This window comes from Sinocyclocheilus anshuiensis, unplaced genomic scaffold (assembly GCF_001515605.1).
Source record: "Sinocyclocheilus anshuiensis isolate Anshui unplaced genomic scaffold, SAMN03320099.WGS_v1.1 scaffold491, whole genome shotgun sequence".
NCBI lineage: Eukaryota > Metazoa > Chordata > Actinopteri > Cypriniformes > Cyprinidae > Sinocyclocheilus > Sinocyclocheilus anshuiensis.
In genome coordinates this window covers 1057953-1074877 of record NW_015551041.1, presented here as the reverse complement: position 1 = coordinate 1074877, position 16925 = coordinate 1057953, and the positions used below count along the sequence as shown (strand labels likewise).

At 35.4% G+C, this 16925-nt stretch overlaps 3 protein-coding genes across 5 annotated transcripts in view; 2 read left to right on the top strand and 1 right to left on the bottom strand.

The window, feature by feature from the left end:
- The first annotated feature begins 1748 nt into the window (after positions 1-1748).
- LOC107661472 (kxDL motif-containing protein 1-like) lies at positions 1749-3915 on the top strand. Of its 3 annotated transcripts, none has more exons than XM_016451077.1 (5): positions 1749-1919; positions 1998-2099; positions 2193-2345; positions 2634-2680; positions 3285-3915. In XM_016451077.1, the coding sequence occupies exons 2-5, from the start codon at positions 2005-2007 to the stop codon at positions 3575-3577; spliced, it is 588 nt and encodes a 195-aa protein (XP_016306563.1). In that variant the 5' UTR covers positions 1749-1919; positions 1998-2004; the 3' UTR covers positions 3578-3915. The 3 variants fall into 3 exon arrangements, with proteins under 3 accessions (XP_016306563.1, XP_016306562.1, XP_016306565.1); XM_016451076.1 differs by having other exon boundaries at positions 1749-1910; positions 3285-3913; XM_016451079.1 differs by having other exon boundaries at positions 1749-1910; positions 3303-3907.
- A 93-nt stretch (positions 3916-4008) lies between these two features.
- Positions 4009-8976, top strand: LOC107661471 (endoplasmic reticulum-Golgi intermediate compartment protein 2-like). The gene is made up of 14 exons (XM_016451075.1): positions 4009-4198; positions 4485-4630; positions 5593-5701; positions 5807-5853; positions 5938-6005; positions 6083-6123; positions 6248-6349; positions 6456-6551; positions 6704-6759; positions 6978-7076; positions 7581-7678; positions 7851-8013; positions 8087-8166; positions 8253-8976. The coding sequence occupies exons 2-14, from the start codon at positions 4525-4527 to the stop codon at positions 8316-8318; spliced, it is 1131 nt and encodes a 376-aa protein (XP_016306561.1). The 5' UTR covers positions 4009-4198; positions 4485-4524; the 3' UTR covers positions 8319-8976.
- A 6044-nt stretch (positions 8977-15020) lies between these two features.
- LOC107661469 (membrane-associated guanylate kinase, WW and PDZ domain-containing protein 2-like) overlaps positions 15021-16925 on the bottom strand; it is a 112854-nt gene continuing 110949 nt past the window's right edge. The window contains 1 exon segment of the mRNA XM_016451074.1: positions 15021-16465. Coding sequence (XP_016306560.1) covers positions 16409-16465 — 57 coding nt within the window. The 3' untranslated portion in view covers positions 15021-16408.

Below are 16925 nucleotides of genomic sequence, written 5' to 3'. Positions count from 1 at the left end.
GAGGACTTTGGACCACTGGGCAACAGTCCGGTTCTTCTTCTCCTTAGCCCAGGTAAGACGCCTCTGACGTTGTCTGTGGTTCAGGAGTGGCTTAACAAGAGGAATACGACAATTGTAGCTAAACTCCTTGACACGTCTGTGTGGTGGCTCTTGATGCCTTGACCCCAGCCTCAGTCCATTCCTTGTGAAGTTCACTCAAATTCTTGAATCGATTTTGCTTGACAATCCTCATAAGGCTGCGGTTCTCTCGGTTGGTTGTGCATCTTTTTCTTCCACACTTTTTCCTTCCACTCAACATTCTGTTAACATGCTTGGATACAGCACTCTGTGAACAGCCAGCTTCTTTGGCAATGTTTGTGGCTTACTCTCCTTGTGAAGGGTGTCAATGATTGTCTTCTGGACAACTGTCAGATCAGCAGTCTTCCCCATGATTGTGTAGCCTAGTGAACCAAACTGAGGGACCATTTTGAAGGCTCAGGAAACCTTTGCAGGTGTTTTGAGTTGATTAGCTGATTGGCATGTCACCATATTCTAATTTGTTGAGATAGTGAATTGGTGGGTTTTTGTTAAATGTGAGCCGAAATCATCACAATTAAAAGAACCAAAGACTTAAACTCCTTCAGTCTGTGTGCATTGAATTTATTTAATACACGAGTTTCACAATTTGAGTTGAATTACTGAAATAAATGAACTTTTCCACGACATTCTAATTTATTGAGATGCACCTGTATGTGTGTGTGTGTGTGTGTGTGTGTGTGTATAAATCTCAATTAAATCTCAAATTGACCCTTATGACTGGTTTTGTTGTCCAGGGTCACATATGAGTGTTAATTATAACATAAAGCCAACATCAAATTCTAAAATAGCATTGTAACACAATAAACACACTGGGGGTGGGGATTGTTGCAGGGGTGTTCTCATATTCTCAGATAGGCCTTTGAATCAGAAACCAACCATCTTTTCGTCAGTTATGTGTGACATTATGAGAAGTTAGTGTTATCTGTTAAGGTCAAAGGCAGAAGAGGAACCTGCACATGTCTGGTAGAAACAAATCATGCAAAGCCCATTCACCGTGACATTTCCCACAAGCTCCAGCAGAACCTGAGATGCCTTCTGGGCTGTCTGAGCCTAGACAACCAGCACCAGCACAGTGTTTGTTTGCTGGACTTGACACAGCCGGCCCCTCGAGCCAGAGATTTGATTTGAAGTGATATTGCAGTGTGCTTTATTGTGGTGCCAGAAAAATTATTTTTATATTACATTTCAAAACTAGTTATCCTCTTCATGTGACACATTATTTTACCTGAAATAGTCATTATCAATAATTATTTAAAATAAAATTTTAATTATTAATATTTGTAAGTTATAAGTTATAATTTAATATGAAATATATAAAAATACATAATATGTGCATCAAATATACAGTATATGAGATATGTATCCTCATGTGACACATATCTAATATATTTGTCATTACAGGACGATTAAAAAAATGCATGCGTTGTTTTATGTAAAAAACATTAATTACGTATCTAGGCAATCTAGCATTAAAAATGTTATGTTTAAAAATGTTGAAAATCATTCATGCGTTATTCATTATTAGGCTCATTGTTATTTATTCGTTAATATTAAATCTAAAATAAAATTAATCATTATTAAAAATTAATCACACCAGTTTTTCTGGAGAGCCAATCAACGCTTACAAAATCTCCGTGATCCCGCCTCCCGAATTACGCCACTCTCACGTGATCATATGACAACATCACAACAAAAATGTCTGCCTGCTTTCCGGTGCGGTAATTTTTTTTATCGTTTCACAAATATAGCATTTCTGCAAAAAAGCTTCTGCATCTGATGAAGACGTTCTTAAAATAAAACCAAACAAGACGCAAACTAGTCAGTGAATATACGTAAGTTAAGCGACTAGGCTATACTTGTATCTAACAGTTCGTTGTTGATTTGAATTATTATTAACGCTTCTTGTGTTTTATAAAAAGCGTCATCATGGAGCCCACAGCATCGGGAATATTCTGTAACAGAATGCTCAGTATGGTGAACTCTGAAGACGTGAACGCCATCATTCAAGCTCAGAGACACATGTGGGTTTCCCTATCTAGTGACCTGCCTAGGCAGCATAACGTTATTTATTATGCTTTCAAGCTGATTTTGCTGCATGTATTCATGTATTCCAGGCTGGACCGCTTTGAGAAGACCAATGAGATGCTGATCAACTTCAACGGACTGTCCAATGTGCGCTTACAACAGATGAATGAACACTTTCTAACGCACACCCGCACTTTAATAGAGATGAAGAAAGACTTGGACAGCATTTTCAGACGAATAAGGTATTATATTCACAACTTAAGACATTAATTATGATGAGGTGGGAGACCTAAGATCTGACATGAACATGTCTCCCTCCATTACAAGCATGTGTATGATAAAATGAACACATTCCAGCTGGTTTGTCATGCAAGTTTGAAAATGCAAACAATGTCACAAAATATAATTTTTATATTTTTCATACTAAAGTAATTATTATATTAAATAATATATATTATCAAGCCTAATAATACAATATATTGTGTAACATTAGTTATTTCCTATGCATAAGATCATTTGTGTTTCCACAGGACTTTAAAAGGCAAGGTTGCGAAACAATATCCAGAGGCCTTCTGCAGTAAGTTATAATGCTGTATTTTGTATTAGCATGCACTACGATTAAGCTACTGTTAGCAGAAATGAAAATCAGTAGTTTTTGTACACGTTATATTGTGACATCTAGGAAAGACTAATCACAAAATTGGTAAATCTTCAGTTTAAAAAAAATAATCTAGCATTATCCTCTTTGTAGTTTCTGCTAAATGATTATACAAATAACCTAAAAACAAAAAATGAGCATCCACAATTTAAAATTCCTATATTTACCAATATAAAAAAAACACTAATATACTACAGTTCAAAAGTTTGGGGGTCAGTAAGATTTTTATAAATTAAAACTTTGTTAATACTTATTCAGCAAGGATGCATTAAAAAGTGACAAAAAGGACATTAATAATGTTACAGAAGATTTCGATTTCAAATAAATGCTGTTCTTTTGAACTTTCTATTCATCAAAGACTCCTGGAAAATGTATCACAGTTTCCACAAAAATATTAAGCAGCACAACTGTTTTCAACATTGATATTAATAAGAAATATTTGTTAAGCAGCCAATCAGCGTTCTAGAATGATCATGTGACACTTCTGAATGGTCGGGTATAATATAAATTATATAAATTATAGTGTCTTCCTTTGTAACAGACATCAATGAATGTTCCAACCTGGAGGATGATGATGATGATGATGATGACGATGATGACTTTGACCCCATTCCTCCCAGCATGGCCACCACCATCACTACCACTGCAACATCCGAACAGAGCACGGAGTCATGTGACACAAGCCCTGATGTGATATCGCCCACCATTAGCTGCTGTTCTGAAGACCCCTCTCAAGAGAACACCGGCACACCGACCTCTGACAGCCATGAACAGCCAGTGTTGCGGGACGAGGGGCCGGATTCAGCTGACATTTAGATTCATGTGTATAATATTGTATTTACTAAATACAGATGCCACTTAACAGTGGGGCGATGCAAGCTTACAGCTTAAGGTTTACTATGCGAAAATGGTTTTAATGCTACTGTTGTTAAATGTTATTTTAATTTTGAAAAATAATGCAAACTAGCTTACTTTTTGCAGATTAAAAGAAAAGTTTTAAAGATACATTTAAAAACAGACATGTTTACCTTGTGTTGTGGCATTTTCATGTTCAAAACCACATTATTTAGTATTATTTCTAGATTCAGAAAAGTATGTCATCAAATAAAAGCTTTCTCACAGTGCACAATGCGAGTCTTTTAATTAAACTCTGTTTGCTTGGATTTGGATTATTTTGTGCTCTAAACTTTCATTATTTCTAAAACGTAGTACGAGTCGTAGTAAGCTAGTAGCTTTTAATTTTTCCCATATTTATGTTGACTACATATCCCATAATCCACCAGACCGGAAGCGTGCGACTCTACACATCGGGGTCTCTCTTCCGAGTCCTCTACATTTCTGTCCGTTATTTCCTTCATTAAACGTTCATTGCAAACGGAGAGTATACATTTGAAAATTGCAGAAACTACAATGTGCCGTTTAAAATAGCATTTCAAGGTAGGTAGAAAACGAAGTAAGTAAAATGGCAAGCCAGACAAGTGCACGGCTAGCAGTGGCTAACAGTAACCATAGACAACTGTGAGATACCTGAGCCTTCACAGACAAACTTAAAAAATACTCTTTAAAAGCTGTTTAAAATCAAAATTGGTCTACGTCCTAACTTATATGTGGTTAAACCTTTCGCATATTTAGCCCTGGGCTAATAACAGAAAGTTGAACTAAATGTATATTAATGTGCAACTCATCTTGATATACCAATTGACAAACAAATGATGAATCGCAGCCTAAATTCCTGAGGAAGATAACAGCCAACTGCTGTGACGATGAGGAGGCTGAACAAAAAGAAAGCCCTGAACTTTGTGAAGGAGTTGGATGCTTTCCCCAAGGTTCCTGAAAGTTATGTGGAGACAACAGCCAGTGGAGGAACTGGTGAGATGAGCAGAGATTTAATAGATAGATTATTAATATTTTCATATTCTATTTCATATTTTCAACATATTTTAGTTCAAGTTTTAGTAACTTTGTTGTGTTTTTGTCATTTGTATATATTTTTTAATATGTATAGTTTAAAAAAAATTAACCTGTTTTAGTTATTTTAGTACATTTTTATTTTGATTTTTTTTATTGACAACTAACTAAAAAAATGTTTTCGGATATATATTTTAATTTATTTCAGTCAGTGTTATTTTATGAATACGTTTATACACACGCACGCACACACATGCAGACAAACCAAAATTTATTCAGACACCTTCAACATTTCTCACATTATCACAGTTTATTTGCTATAGTTGAGAAAATGGTGATAAAATATGACAAGAACTCAGAGTTAAACTGTGTCAGAACAAATTCATCTTGATAATGTCAGATAACTTTGATAGAAAGGTATGTAATGAATTAGGTTGAATAGCTGTCAGCTGTTAAATTTAAGTACGCAATTAGATAATACCAATTTAGGTCAACCAATTACCAAGCAATGCTTAATTTTGTTCAGTCTGTGGTGTAAAAAGTTCGCATTAGCAATTAAAGAAAAAAACACTTAAGCAAAACATGGTCAGCGCAAAGTGTCTGAATAATTTTTGATCCCAAATTTTTATCAATTTTACTGGTAGTCCACTTTATGAAGAATTTTTGGCTATATTATGTCACAGTTTACTTTATTTTGCTATCCTCACTTACATAAATTAACTATAGTGTCCTGGCTGTACCCACTAGTAAAAAAAAATCAAAAATTATATCTGGTGTCTGAATAATTTTTGGTTTGACTGTACATATCCTATCTATAGATAATACTTAACATTTTCCTTTCTGTCTCTTCTCAAATATTACAGCTGTGATACTGAATTAAAAAACCATAAAACAAATTATAACCCAAATTATTTCTTCCTCAGTGTCTGTGTTGGCCTTCACGGCCATGGCACTCTTGGCCTTCTTTGAGTTCTTTGTGTATCGAGACACATGGATGAAGTACGAGTATGAAGTGGATAAGGATTTTACTAGGTGACTTTTTACTGCTATCATAATGTAACAGTAAATTGTATTTTGTTGTTATATATAACATGATTTGATGTACTAACGTTTTGTTTTTATTCTTTCATCTTGTAGCAAACTACGAATTAATATTGATATCACAGTTGCCATGAGGTGCCAATGTAAGTATATCTTACTATAGTAATACGTTGTATGACTTAAAGCATAAAATCATCAAATAATCTTGTGTATTTCTTTATTTTCAGTTGTTGGAGCAGATGTGTTGGATCTAGCCGAGACGATGGTGGCATCTGATGGCCTGCAGTATGAACCTGTGAGTAACTGAATGTTACTTATTTGCTAATAACTTGCTAAAGTGGTGTCATAACATATTTTAAAACTCTTTGGCAGGTTGTTTTTGAACTTTCTCCTCAGCAGAGGCTCTGGCACAGGTAAATTACATTTCATTTTCAACCTTCAAAGTGCTTCCTGTCACCTGTGACATTGGGACACAATTTTAATGTCATTTTATATGTCATTGATTTTATACATATATCACGGTTTTGTGCCCCGCAGGACACTTTTGCTCATTCAGAACCATCTGCGTGAGGAACATTCACTCCAGGATGTTTTGTTTAAGAACGTCATGAAAGGTGCCCCCACTGCTCTCCCACCCAGGTCAGAACACACGACACCTGTATTACGCCACACGTCAAAATAAGAATCGCGCAAATATAGCGCAGTCATTTCTAATGGAGTATGGCATTTTCCATTCACTCTGTAGGGAAGATGATCCCATTCATCCTCTAAACGCCTGCCGGATACACGGATACCTTTATGTCAATAAAGTAGCAGGAAATTTCCACATCACTGTTGGCAAGTATGTCTCCTTTCATCTTGTTTTTGCATCCACTCCATTAAAACTTGTTTTTAAGTACCGCAGACCTACTTTTAGAGTTCAAATGTGTCAGTTGTTTGATTTCCGATCGTCTTTATATTCTCTCTGAATTTTGTTATTTCATTTCATTTCAGGGCCATCCCACACCCTCGAGGTCATGCCCATCTAGCGGCCCTGGTCAGCCATGAGAGTAAGCTGAAGAGCTTCTTCAGACCTAACAAAGCAGTGTTCTAGAAAAATGTGTTTTGATTCTATAGATATTATCTGAATGGCTCATTCCATGCAAAACGTATCTAGTGCTTTTGAATCCAGACCAGAAGGCAACATCTGTTCCACTAAAAGAGCAAACGGTGCCTTAAATTTGATGTCCAACAGGTCAGTTTGCTAATAAGGACTGTTTTGTTTCAGCATACAACTTCTCCCATCGGATAGACCATCTGTCTTTTGGAGAGGAAATACCTGGCATATTAAATCCACTGGATGGCACGGAAAAAGTGTCCGCAGATCGTAAGTAATTTATCAATTATCGAAACATTTATCAATATTTAAGGAAATAAGTGTGTGTGTGTGTGATGCATTTTTCTAATTCAAGTCAAATTTACACACACACACACAACACTAAAATCCAGGAGTTTGAGAGCATTTTTGCATTTCTCTAATTCATCTATCTTTGATAATCAACAGTTTATAATTACAAATTATCACCATAAATACATTTTTGATAATTTAAACCATATTAAATTATACAGTTGAGATTAAGTCTGAAAGCATTGTTCTAATTATTTAACTTAAAAAATTATATTATCAGCGTAAATATATATATTCATGCTGGTAATATAATTTAAATGTACAAAATATCAATAATACATTAAAATTATAATATTTAAAAAAATTCAGTTCTGAGACAATTTTGCCCCTCACAAATTATATTACATCAGCATTAAAAAATATCAAAAAGTTCAATTTCTTATGAGCCTGAAAAATGTTTTCCTTTTTTCCCCTTTTTGCTAGATAATCAAATGTTCCAGTACTTCATTACCATTGTGCCCACAAAACTGCAGACGTACAAGGTGTCAGCGGACACACACCAGTATTCAGTCACTGAGCGGGTACAGACAGCTTTAAATATATTCATAACCATCTGTTGTTTCAATTAGTTACATTTAAAATTGACAAGATTTGCTACATTTTAAAAAGAAGTTCTCTTTGTAAAGTACATTGTGTATGCATGACTGCCCAAGGATGATCACTGATGCCATGTTTGGATTCTCTTTGCTTTAGGAGCGAGTGATAAACCACGCAGCGGGGAGTCATGGGGTTTCTGGGATCTTTATGAAGTATGACATCAGCTCGCTGATGGTGAAGGTGACTGAGCAGCACATGCCCTTGTGGCAGTTCCTGGTGCGGCTCTGTGGCATCATAGGAGGCATTTTCTCAACAACTGGTAAATGGAGAGAATATTTGCTAACAACAAAAAACAAAATCGAATTTGAAATGATTGTGATGAGTTTCTGCAGGCATGTTGCACAGTCTGGTTGGCTTCTGCATAGACGTGATCTGCTGTCGTTTTAAACTGGGCGTTTATAAGCCGAAGAGTGTAAGTAGTAGTAGTTGTTTTTTGTGCTTCATTTTTGAATTGTTTTGGAGTCGAGCACTGATACCCTTGTTGTCTCTTGTCTTTAGATGAGTGTTTTTGATGGCCATGTGAACAGCCTGACGCCTCTTCTTTCTGAGAATGCTGAACACTAGCTGGGGCTCTCCTTCTTACGACATTTAAAGCTCTTTTCAGTCACTTTTCAATCTGAATCACAACTGTAAGTTTCAGGATTCTGTTAATACATGACATTGAGGCTGGTTGTCATTTGTGGTACTGTAAAGATCTGTGAGCACTGACACAATAACTGTTGCACAGGCAGAAATTCATAAAGGAGTAGATTGTATCTCCCCAGAAGATCTTGTTTGGTGCAAAAATGCTTTTGGCGAATTTAAATTAGTGGGCAGCTTTTTAAAAATGTTCAGTCGTTATAGAAAAAGATTCTCACATAAAAGCTTATTATTATTATTGCACTCATAAAGACATCTTTTATTTTTCTAGAAGCAGGTATTTTAATTATAACTTGATTGTCTTTGATTGGATAAATACTCCCTTTTAAAAAGCGCAGGTCTAAATCTGAATATCAGACCATTTAGTTTTAGTTAAAGTGACTTTAATACAACCTTAAAAGATGTGGTAGCATCAGGAACCTTTCAGACACGACCCATCACGTCAGTATTAGGATCTAGTTGGAATTTTTGGTGTGATTATCCCCAACCCGTGCCAAGGTCTCCACCTCAGGATGGACTGATTGTTTAGCATCCATGCCCATTTTAAGAGATCATGTTTTTTATTATTGATGAATAACACCGGAGGGTCCATTAATGCAGTCAAGATTGTATTTGGTTGAATGGCTGAATTATAAGTGAAGTAGTGTGAAATAATTTGTTTAAAGCATATTGAACATTCTTACTTTTGCATGATTATGGATCACACTGTTGATGCATATTTTCTTGTGCCAAAGCTTTTTCTACTTCTAAAATAAGGTCCCTGTAATGGTTAAATTGGAAGAAAATTTCCTTTTTTTTTTAAGTTTTTTTTTTTATTTGTCACATCCTGTTGGTGTATTTTGCTCAATTTATGATTTTTAACATAAAGCTCTCCAGGTTCGGGATGTTTTATTTGCCTATTATTCAGTGTGTCTCTTGAGAGTCCAAATAAAGAGTTTTGTATGCACCTGCACACCTGTGATCTGTTTTTAAGCATCGCCATGTGTCTGTTCTTGTCTCCTGAGCAGCAAAATAAAATCTTGACTCCATATTTGACCGTTTGTAATCACTGTAAACTCTTACATTAGATGCATCTTGAAGTATCAATCACTTTTTTATTAAAATGAATAAATATACAATCTATTCCTATGTCACTGAACATTCTCATTTGTTCTTTGTTGATGCCTTCTTGCTCAAAGGACTCAAGAAAGTGCAAGTGTGCAAATGACAATTACTAGAGCAGCTGGTTTAGAAAACAAATCAGAAATCACCTTTGTTCAGGTATCAACCTGATCAAAAAAGGCCGTACAAATCATAACTACATTTTAATTCCCCGAAGAAAAGCAGTGCTTGCAATATAAAAAAATGAAAGTAAAGTAAAAAGAATTCACCAAAAAACAACTTACCCTCGTGTCATCCCAAACCCAAATTACTTTCTTTGTTCTAGGGAACACAAAAGATAAATTTTGAATAATATTAATTTTCCAGACAATAATAGTCTCTAGGTCATTAGAATTCATTATGAAATTGTCAAGTGTCAAAAAGAAAATCTTAAGAGTGGCCGACTCATTTTTTGGTTGTTTTTAAAGGTTGAAAGCTGCAGTCCCCTGGCATTCACTGTAACTGCATGGAAAAGAGCGGCCAGGACATTCTTCAAAACAACTCCTTTTGTGCTCCACAAAAGAAAATAAAAAACAGGCAGGTTTGCAACGACATGAAGATGACTAAACGATAAAGTATCTGTAAATATTTGGTAAAATTATGTTTGCGAGCACTGTAAAAACTGTTACTTAAGGTTTGAAATTACGTGAAAAAAATCTCTCGAACAAGTTCAAGAGCCTCATCATCCACATCAGGCTTCTCAGAGGCTCCTGAACCATCAGAAGGTGGTTTCAGATGGCAGTCTGGTTTTGAGCTGGTACTTTCTTCCACGCAGTTTCCATAAGGCACAATCTCTTGCTCTGCCATGTTTGAAGCATCCGAGTCTGACGTCTCTCCATCTGTCTTCGGAATGATCCTGACCTCCTCTGCGACTCGCATTGCATCTTTAGCACATGCCTACGATTCATGAGAGAACTAACAATAAGTCTGTATCATGTGGCATAAATAACATTTTAAAAAGACAAGTGATTTATGATCATGGAAATCCATTTGCCTTATCATCCTTCAAAAGGCTGAGCGCTGTTTCCATGAGCTCCCTCTCGTTCATGTCAAGTCAAGTCACCTTTATTTATATAGCGCTTTTAAAATTGGGGTAATATGATCATATTTTCTTGACCTGGTAAGGACTCTAGCCGCTGAATTTTGGACTACCTGTAGCTTGTTTATTGAAGATGCAGGACAACCACCTAGCAGTGCATTACAATAGTCCAGTCTATTGTAATAGTCTATTGTCCTGTTCATCCAATACGTGACGACGCTGAGAACGACATCGTTGGGTATAAGCTTCTTTTTTCATAAAAACAACCAATACTTTAACGTTATTAATAAATGCTAGCTCTTAACACACAGTCTCTAAGTTACCTTTCGAGTCGCTTCTTCACTATCCTTTTTGTAGTTTCACCACGCGTTTTCTTCTCAGCTTCATTGTCTTTACTTCTTTGAATGTCAGATTTCACCATCCAGGGAGGAAGGTTTCTATGCTTTTCAGACATTATTGTGTAGTTTAGGGTTTGTTTGGTTTCGAATATTCCATAAAGAATATTCTTTTGAACCTCTTCAGTGAATGTTTTTCACATATTGAATGTAATATATTGCGCCATCTTGTGGTGTGAAGAACAACACGAAGAAGAGACCGGGGCTAGTTGTCACATTTCAGTCCAGTACATACTTTTAAAGTCTCAGCTTAAAATAAATCACAAATCATCACGATGAATAAATGCTCATACCCCGAGAACCAGACATGAGTATAATGAGAGCTATAAAATGAACTTTAGACCTTGTCAAGAGTTTATTTAACAGTATATCAGAATATCATACAGGTAAACAAGATTTTAGCAAAATTGATTATATCCGTACTGTTGCATTTCATAAAAATATTTGATCACTTAATCTTTGAAACTATCAATAATACATTAAACCATATTTATAGGAGTACAGCTGTACAAGGTAAATACACATCTAACACTAGACAGTAATATTGATCTGAATGGGCCCCGGCACGTGCCATCTTTAACAGATTCAATATTTTCCTCAATAATATAAAATGTTTTTTTTTCCTTTGTCTTATTTTCACAGCAGGCAGGATACAGCTTCAAACAGTAAAAGCTATGAGCTGTGCAATAAATGCATCCACATTTTCCTTCACCGTTTCTCGCTGTCTGTCTCTCCATGTAAACAGCAGTTTAATCTAGCACACTGCACCCAATGATGGCAATCAATGGAGACTACAAATATTATGTGCTAGCTACAAAACCATCAGGGAGATATATGAACAGGGAGCGTTTTATTGTGGCACACATTAGTAATATACACTATCTTGTTTTTCAGCAAAAATATCTAAACATCCTTAAAATAAGATAAATTTACTTGATAATATAAATCGAATTGGGTTTATTCTTCTTACACCATCAGCAAACTGTTTTTTTTTCTTATTTAAAGCATAATTATGGTTTATGCTTAAAACAAGAAAAAAAAAAATGATTAAAGATACATGTTAAAAAAAATTCTTCAGTTTCTTTCTTTAGGATTTCTCCGCCCATACAGGTAAACAAGATTTTAGCAAAATTTATTATATCCGTACTGTTGCATTTCATAAAAATATTTGATCACTTAGTCTTTGAAACTATCAATAATACATTAAACCATATTTATAGGAGTACAGCTGTATAAGGTAAATACACATCTAACACTAGACAGTAATATTGATCTGAATGGGCCCCGGCATGTGCCATCTTTAACAGATTCAATATTTTCCTCAATAATATAAAATGTTTTTTTTTCCTTTGTCTTATTTTCACAGCAGGCAGGATACAGCTTCAAACAGTAAAAGCTATGAGCTGTGCAATAAATGCATCCACATTTTCCTTCACCGTTTCTCGCTGTCTGTCTCTCCATGTAAACAGCAGTTTAATCTAGCACACTGCACCCAATGATGGCAATCAATGGAGACTACAAATATTATGTGCTAGCTACAAAACCATCAGGGAGATATATGAACAGGGAGCGTTTTATTGTGGCACACATTAGTAATATACACTATCTTGTTTTTCAGCAAAAATATCTAAACATCCTTAAAATAAGATAAATTTACTTGATAATATAAATCGAATTGGGTTTATTCTTCTTACACCATCAGCAAACTGTTTTTTTTTTCTTATTTAAAGCATAATTATGGTTTATGCTTAAAACAAGAAAAAAAAAAATTATTAAAGATACATGTTAAAAAAAATTCTTCAGTTTCTTTCTTTAGGATTTATCCGCCTCATTAAAATTTCCATTCAATTGGATTTAAGAATCTCAAAATGGTGTAGATATTTTGAATTAGGAATGATTGTGAAAAAGTCAATTTATTTAAAATTAATAACTATAATAATAAGTATAAATAATTATAATTCTGTCAAAAATAAACTTTAATTTGAATATTTAATTAAAATATTTCAGTTTAACAACGTTTTAAACAATACATTTAGGTAAATAACAAAGCAACTACATTTATTTAATTGTAAAATACTTAGAAATGTTTGGTGTATTGTCAAATCTATTTAATTGCTTTTCCAAAAAAATGTACCTTGTTTTAAGAATGTTTAATTTTTACAGGAAAACAAGAAAAAAATACTGATTAAGACTTTTTTCTTTTCTTTCTTTTTTTTTTGCAGTGTTAAGAAGAAGGAATGTGATAAGCTTGTATTGATATGCAACTTTTTCAATGCAGCTCCCGACGCAGTTTCCGGATATTCTGTGGTTCACAAAACCGCTCTGGAATTACATTCCACATACCTCAAGAACAATTGAATTGGCACAGTTATCAGCCTGTGATCAGAATGACAGGTGCAGAGTAGCATAAGACAATTTCACAATTAAATTAATACAAAAAGAGGCAAAACACTGCATGGCATCAAACCCTCCCACCACACTGTGAGATTCAATCACTGTAAATGTTTCTGTTGATCACTATCACCGTATGAAACCCACTAACACTGTCGCTTCCATCTAATGAAAAGGTCAGAATGACAGAGGTTCGGATAAAACATTGTTTGCTGTAACAAACACAAAACCTTGATATATTTTCTCCTACCGCTGTCCACATGTGCCAGATCAGAAGGTTTGATCTTTATACAGTTTTTACTAACGAAACATTTTCACAACATCAGAAAAAAATTGGCAATGTTTGTCACCATTGAATCAAAGGTGAAAACAAAAGCTCAGCTCTTAAGATATATCTATTTTTTTTATGTAAAATGCATATTTCATACTGCCCTTTGTCCTGCCAGTAAGGCACTCTGCCCCATACAACTGGGTCCCACCCATTCATGCTAGAGAGACCCTGATCATGCCCACATCATTTAAAAGCATCCTTTTTCCTCGTCTTTGCTCCCAGCTGAACCTTAACCGTGTCTTAACCAAGCGTGACGTGATGAAACAATAAAGCAAAGTGACCAGGATATAAAGTTCTGACTGATACTGATATGCCAATAATTGTTTTCATGTTATGGGCGATAACCGATAAATGGTCAATATTAAACTTCCATACCATTTTTTCTAGATAAATGAAAATAAAACACTAAAAAAACAATCATTTTAAATGCTACAAGTGAATTTGGGCATCAGAACATTATAATGTACAATATGAAAAATGTATATTCATTGTGAGACTTGCTAAAGATTACATTTAACAGTGTTATTAAATTTGAATTTTTAGAAGACTGCAAATGTCATCTAAATATAAAAACGGGAAATGAACATTTTAAATATCACAATTAAAATGCAAAATTACATAACCACTATTTACCAACCGCAATATCGGCCGATACCCGATATACCAAAATATTACGCATCTTGTAACTATATAACGCAGTTATCGTATTGGTCCAAATCCCAAATTTATTGTAGCCCCACCCACAGTTATCATATTGATTTGTACTGGTCTAAATCTCACATTTATCTGTATGTAGCCCCACCCATATTTATAGTATTGGTACAAATCCCAAATTTATCTGTATGTTGCCCTGCCCATAGTTATCATATTGATCCAAATCCCAAATTTATCTGTATGTAGCCCCGCCCATATTTGTGACCCTGGACCACAAAACCAGTCATAAGGGTAAATTTTTTGAAATCGAGATTTAACCATAATCTGAAAGCTGAATAAATACGCTTTGCATTGATGTATGGTTTGTTAGGATAGGACAATATTTGGCTGAGATACAACTATTTGAAAATCTGGAATCTGAGGGTGCAAAAAAATCTAAATATTGAGAAAATCGCCTTTAAAGTTGTCCAAATTAAGTAATTAGCAATGCATATTACTAATCAAAAATTAAGTTTTGATATATTTACGGTAGGAAATTTGCAAAATATCTTCATGGAACATGATCTTTACTTAATATCCTAATGATTTTTGGCATAAAAGAAAAATCAATAATTTTGACCCATACAATGTATTGTTGGATATTGCTACAAATATACCTGTGCTACTTATGACTGCTTTTGTGGTCCAGGGTCACATTTATAGTATTGGTCCAAATCCCAAATTTATCCATATGTAGCCCACCCATAGTTATAGTTTTGGTCTAAATCCCACATTTATCTGTATGTAGCCCCGCCCACCATTGTCTTATTGGTCCAAAACCCACGTTGCTGTGTATTACATATCAAATAAGTTCTGAGTGGATGTGATTTAGTTGCATCATGCAGCATTTTCACATTCGGAGCTAACAGGCAAATTATTTGTCATGTCGCACTTGGTTGGAACACGGTGAAGGACTATGTCTCCTGGTCTCAGACCAAACTGTCCTGAAAAACCATCTTTTTTTTAATTAGCTCCGCTAATTAGTTTTCTTGAACTACTGAGCCATCAGAGACATGGGAATGAAGCTTGTAAGGTGTAAGATGGCAACCCAAATCCACAGTGCTGGTGCACAGTACAGGGCCAATGACACACTGAGGCTTCGAAAAACATCCGCAGTCCTTCTTCGGTTCAGTTCGCGATGTAACCGAACGTTTGGCTGGTTGTGGAATTCATTGACTAAACCATACTAATGTAACATATCATCTTGGGATCTAAAGGGATACGTCCATGCGGCAGATTTGGCGATTGATATGCATTTACCTCTCATAATTCAGGCCGAATGGGTCGGCGTGATACTTACCCTTGTATCTCCGTCATGGCGGTCTCCCTTTATATTTACTGTCAGTGTTTCACAATGTCTATGGTGACTTTTTCCCATCAGACATATAACGAAACGCAATACTGAAACGTTGAAGTTCTCAACTCAGGAGTTTGTGTGTTTCTTCAGAAATCTCTTTTCATGCTACGATATTTGACCCCCGATATCATTAGGGGTTTGGTATGAACATCTTGAAATTATACAAAAAATAAACAACCTCTACATGATAAACAAATAAAGAGAGCTCGGGTCCACCGGACGGAAGAACGAGGCGTTGAAAGTTCGGCTCGTTCCCCTGCGAGAAGTTTCTGCTCTGGATCCAGAATTAAACAGCAAGAGGGCGAGCCACGCGTCTTTGGCTGCCGTTCATCTGAATCGTCCGGAAAAACGAAAATCAAACTTGGATCAGAGACTATATGAAAAGCAAGTTGGATGCGACAATCCATTTGAGGTTGATGTGTCTCCATCTGTTCTTAATAATTTGGACTTTTATGATCCATCTCCTCTGTTTTTTAGGCTGTTCAAAGCACAGCTCTTACAGGTGGACCTGCCACCCTTTGTTCTGTGGGCGAAGCCCCACAAAACTGACCACCAGGGGCGCTGTGATTGGTCCAGACTGTCACAGAATGCCACTGAAAGTCCAGGGTTTGAGGCTGGATGAGATGACGGGTGACGGCGAAGGGCGAGTGTCACGCTAGCGAGGTGAGACTACTTCCGACAAGGCAGGGGCGGCTGGAGAGACAGCACTCCGGGAGGCGGCACTGTCTACCAGGAAACACAAAGAACCTGTGAATCACCCGTTACACCCGACTGCACAGCAAGGCTACTGCCAGTGGACACAACACAGTCATACAGTGTTGGGGAACAATTAACTTTTTAGTAGCATTTTCAAAGTTATTTTAGGGTAAAAGGTAACATTATTCTACTCTTCCTCATCTGTTATTTCGGGAAGTCTGATTCATTTTAGTGAATCGGTTTATGTTAATGAACTATGAGTCACTTTGTGCTATTTTACATAGCAATGAATACAGTATTTCACAAAGTATTACTATGTTTTTTTTTTTTACTTACTAGATTTATATACATAAAATTAATATGAAAAAATATATACTTTCTATAATAAACATTTATATAAATAATAAACACACACGCACATATATATATATATATATATATATATATATATGAAAGGAAATAATTATATTAAGTAATTAAAATAAAAATA

Coding starts and splice junctions, on each gene's coding strand:
- LOC107661472 (XM_016451077.1), top strand. CDS start 2,005: ATGGAGCCCACAGCATCGGGAATATTCTGTAACAGAATGCTCAGTATG. Junction 2,100..2,192: donor ATTCAAGCTCAGAGACACAT/GTGGGTTTCCCT, acceptor CATGTATTCCAG/GCTGGACCGCTTTGAGAAGA. Junction 2,681..3,284: donor ATATCCAGAGGCCTTCTGCA/GTAAGTTATAAT, acceptor TATAAATTATAG/TGTCTTCCTTTGTAACAGAC.
- LOC107661471 (XM_016451075.1), top strand. CDS start 4,525: ATGAGGAGGCTGAACAAAAAGAAAGCCCTGAACTTTGTGAAGGAGTTG. Junction 5,702..5,806: donor GTGGATAAGGATTTTACTAG/GTGACTTTTTAC, acceptor TTCATCTTGTAG/CAAACTACGAATTAATATTG. Junction 6,124..6,247: donor CAGCAGAGGCTCTGGCACAG/GTAAATTACATT, acceptor TGTGCCCCGCAG/GACACTTTTGCTCATTCAGA.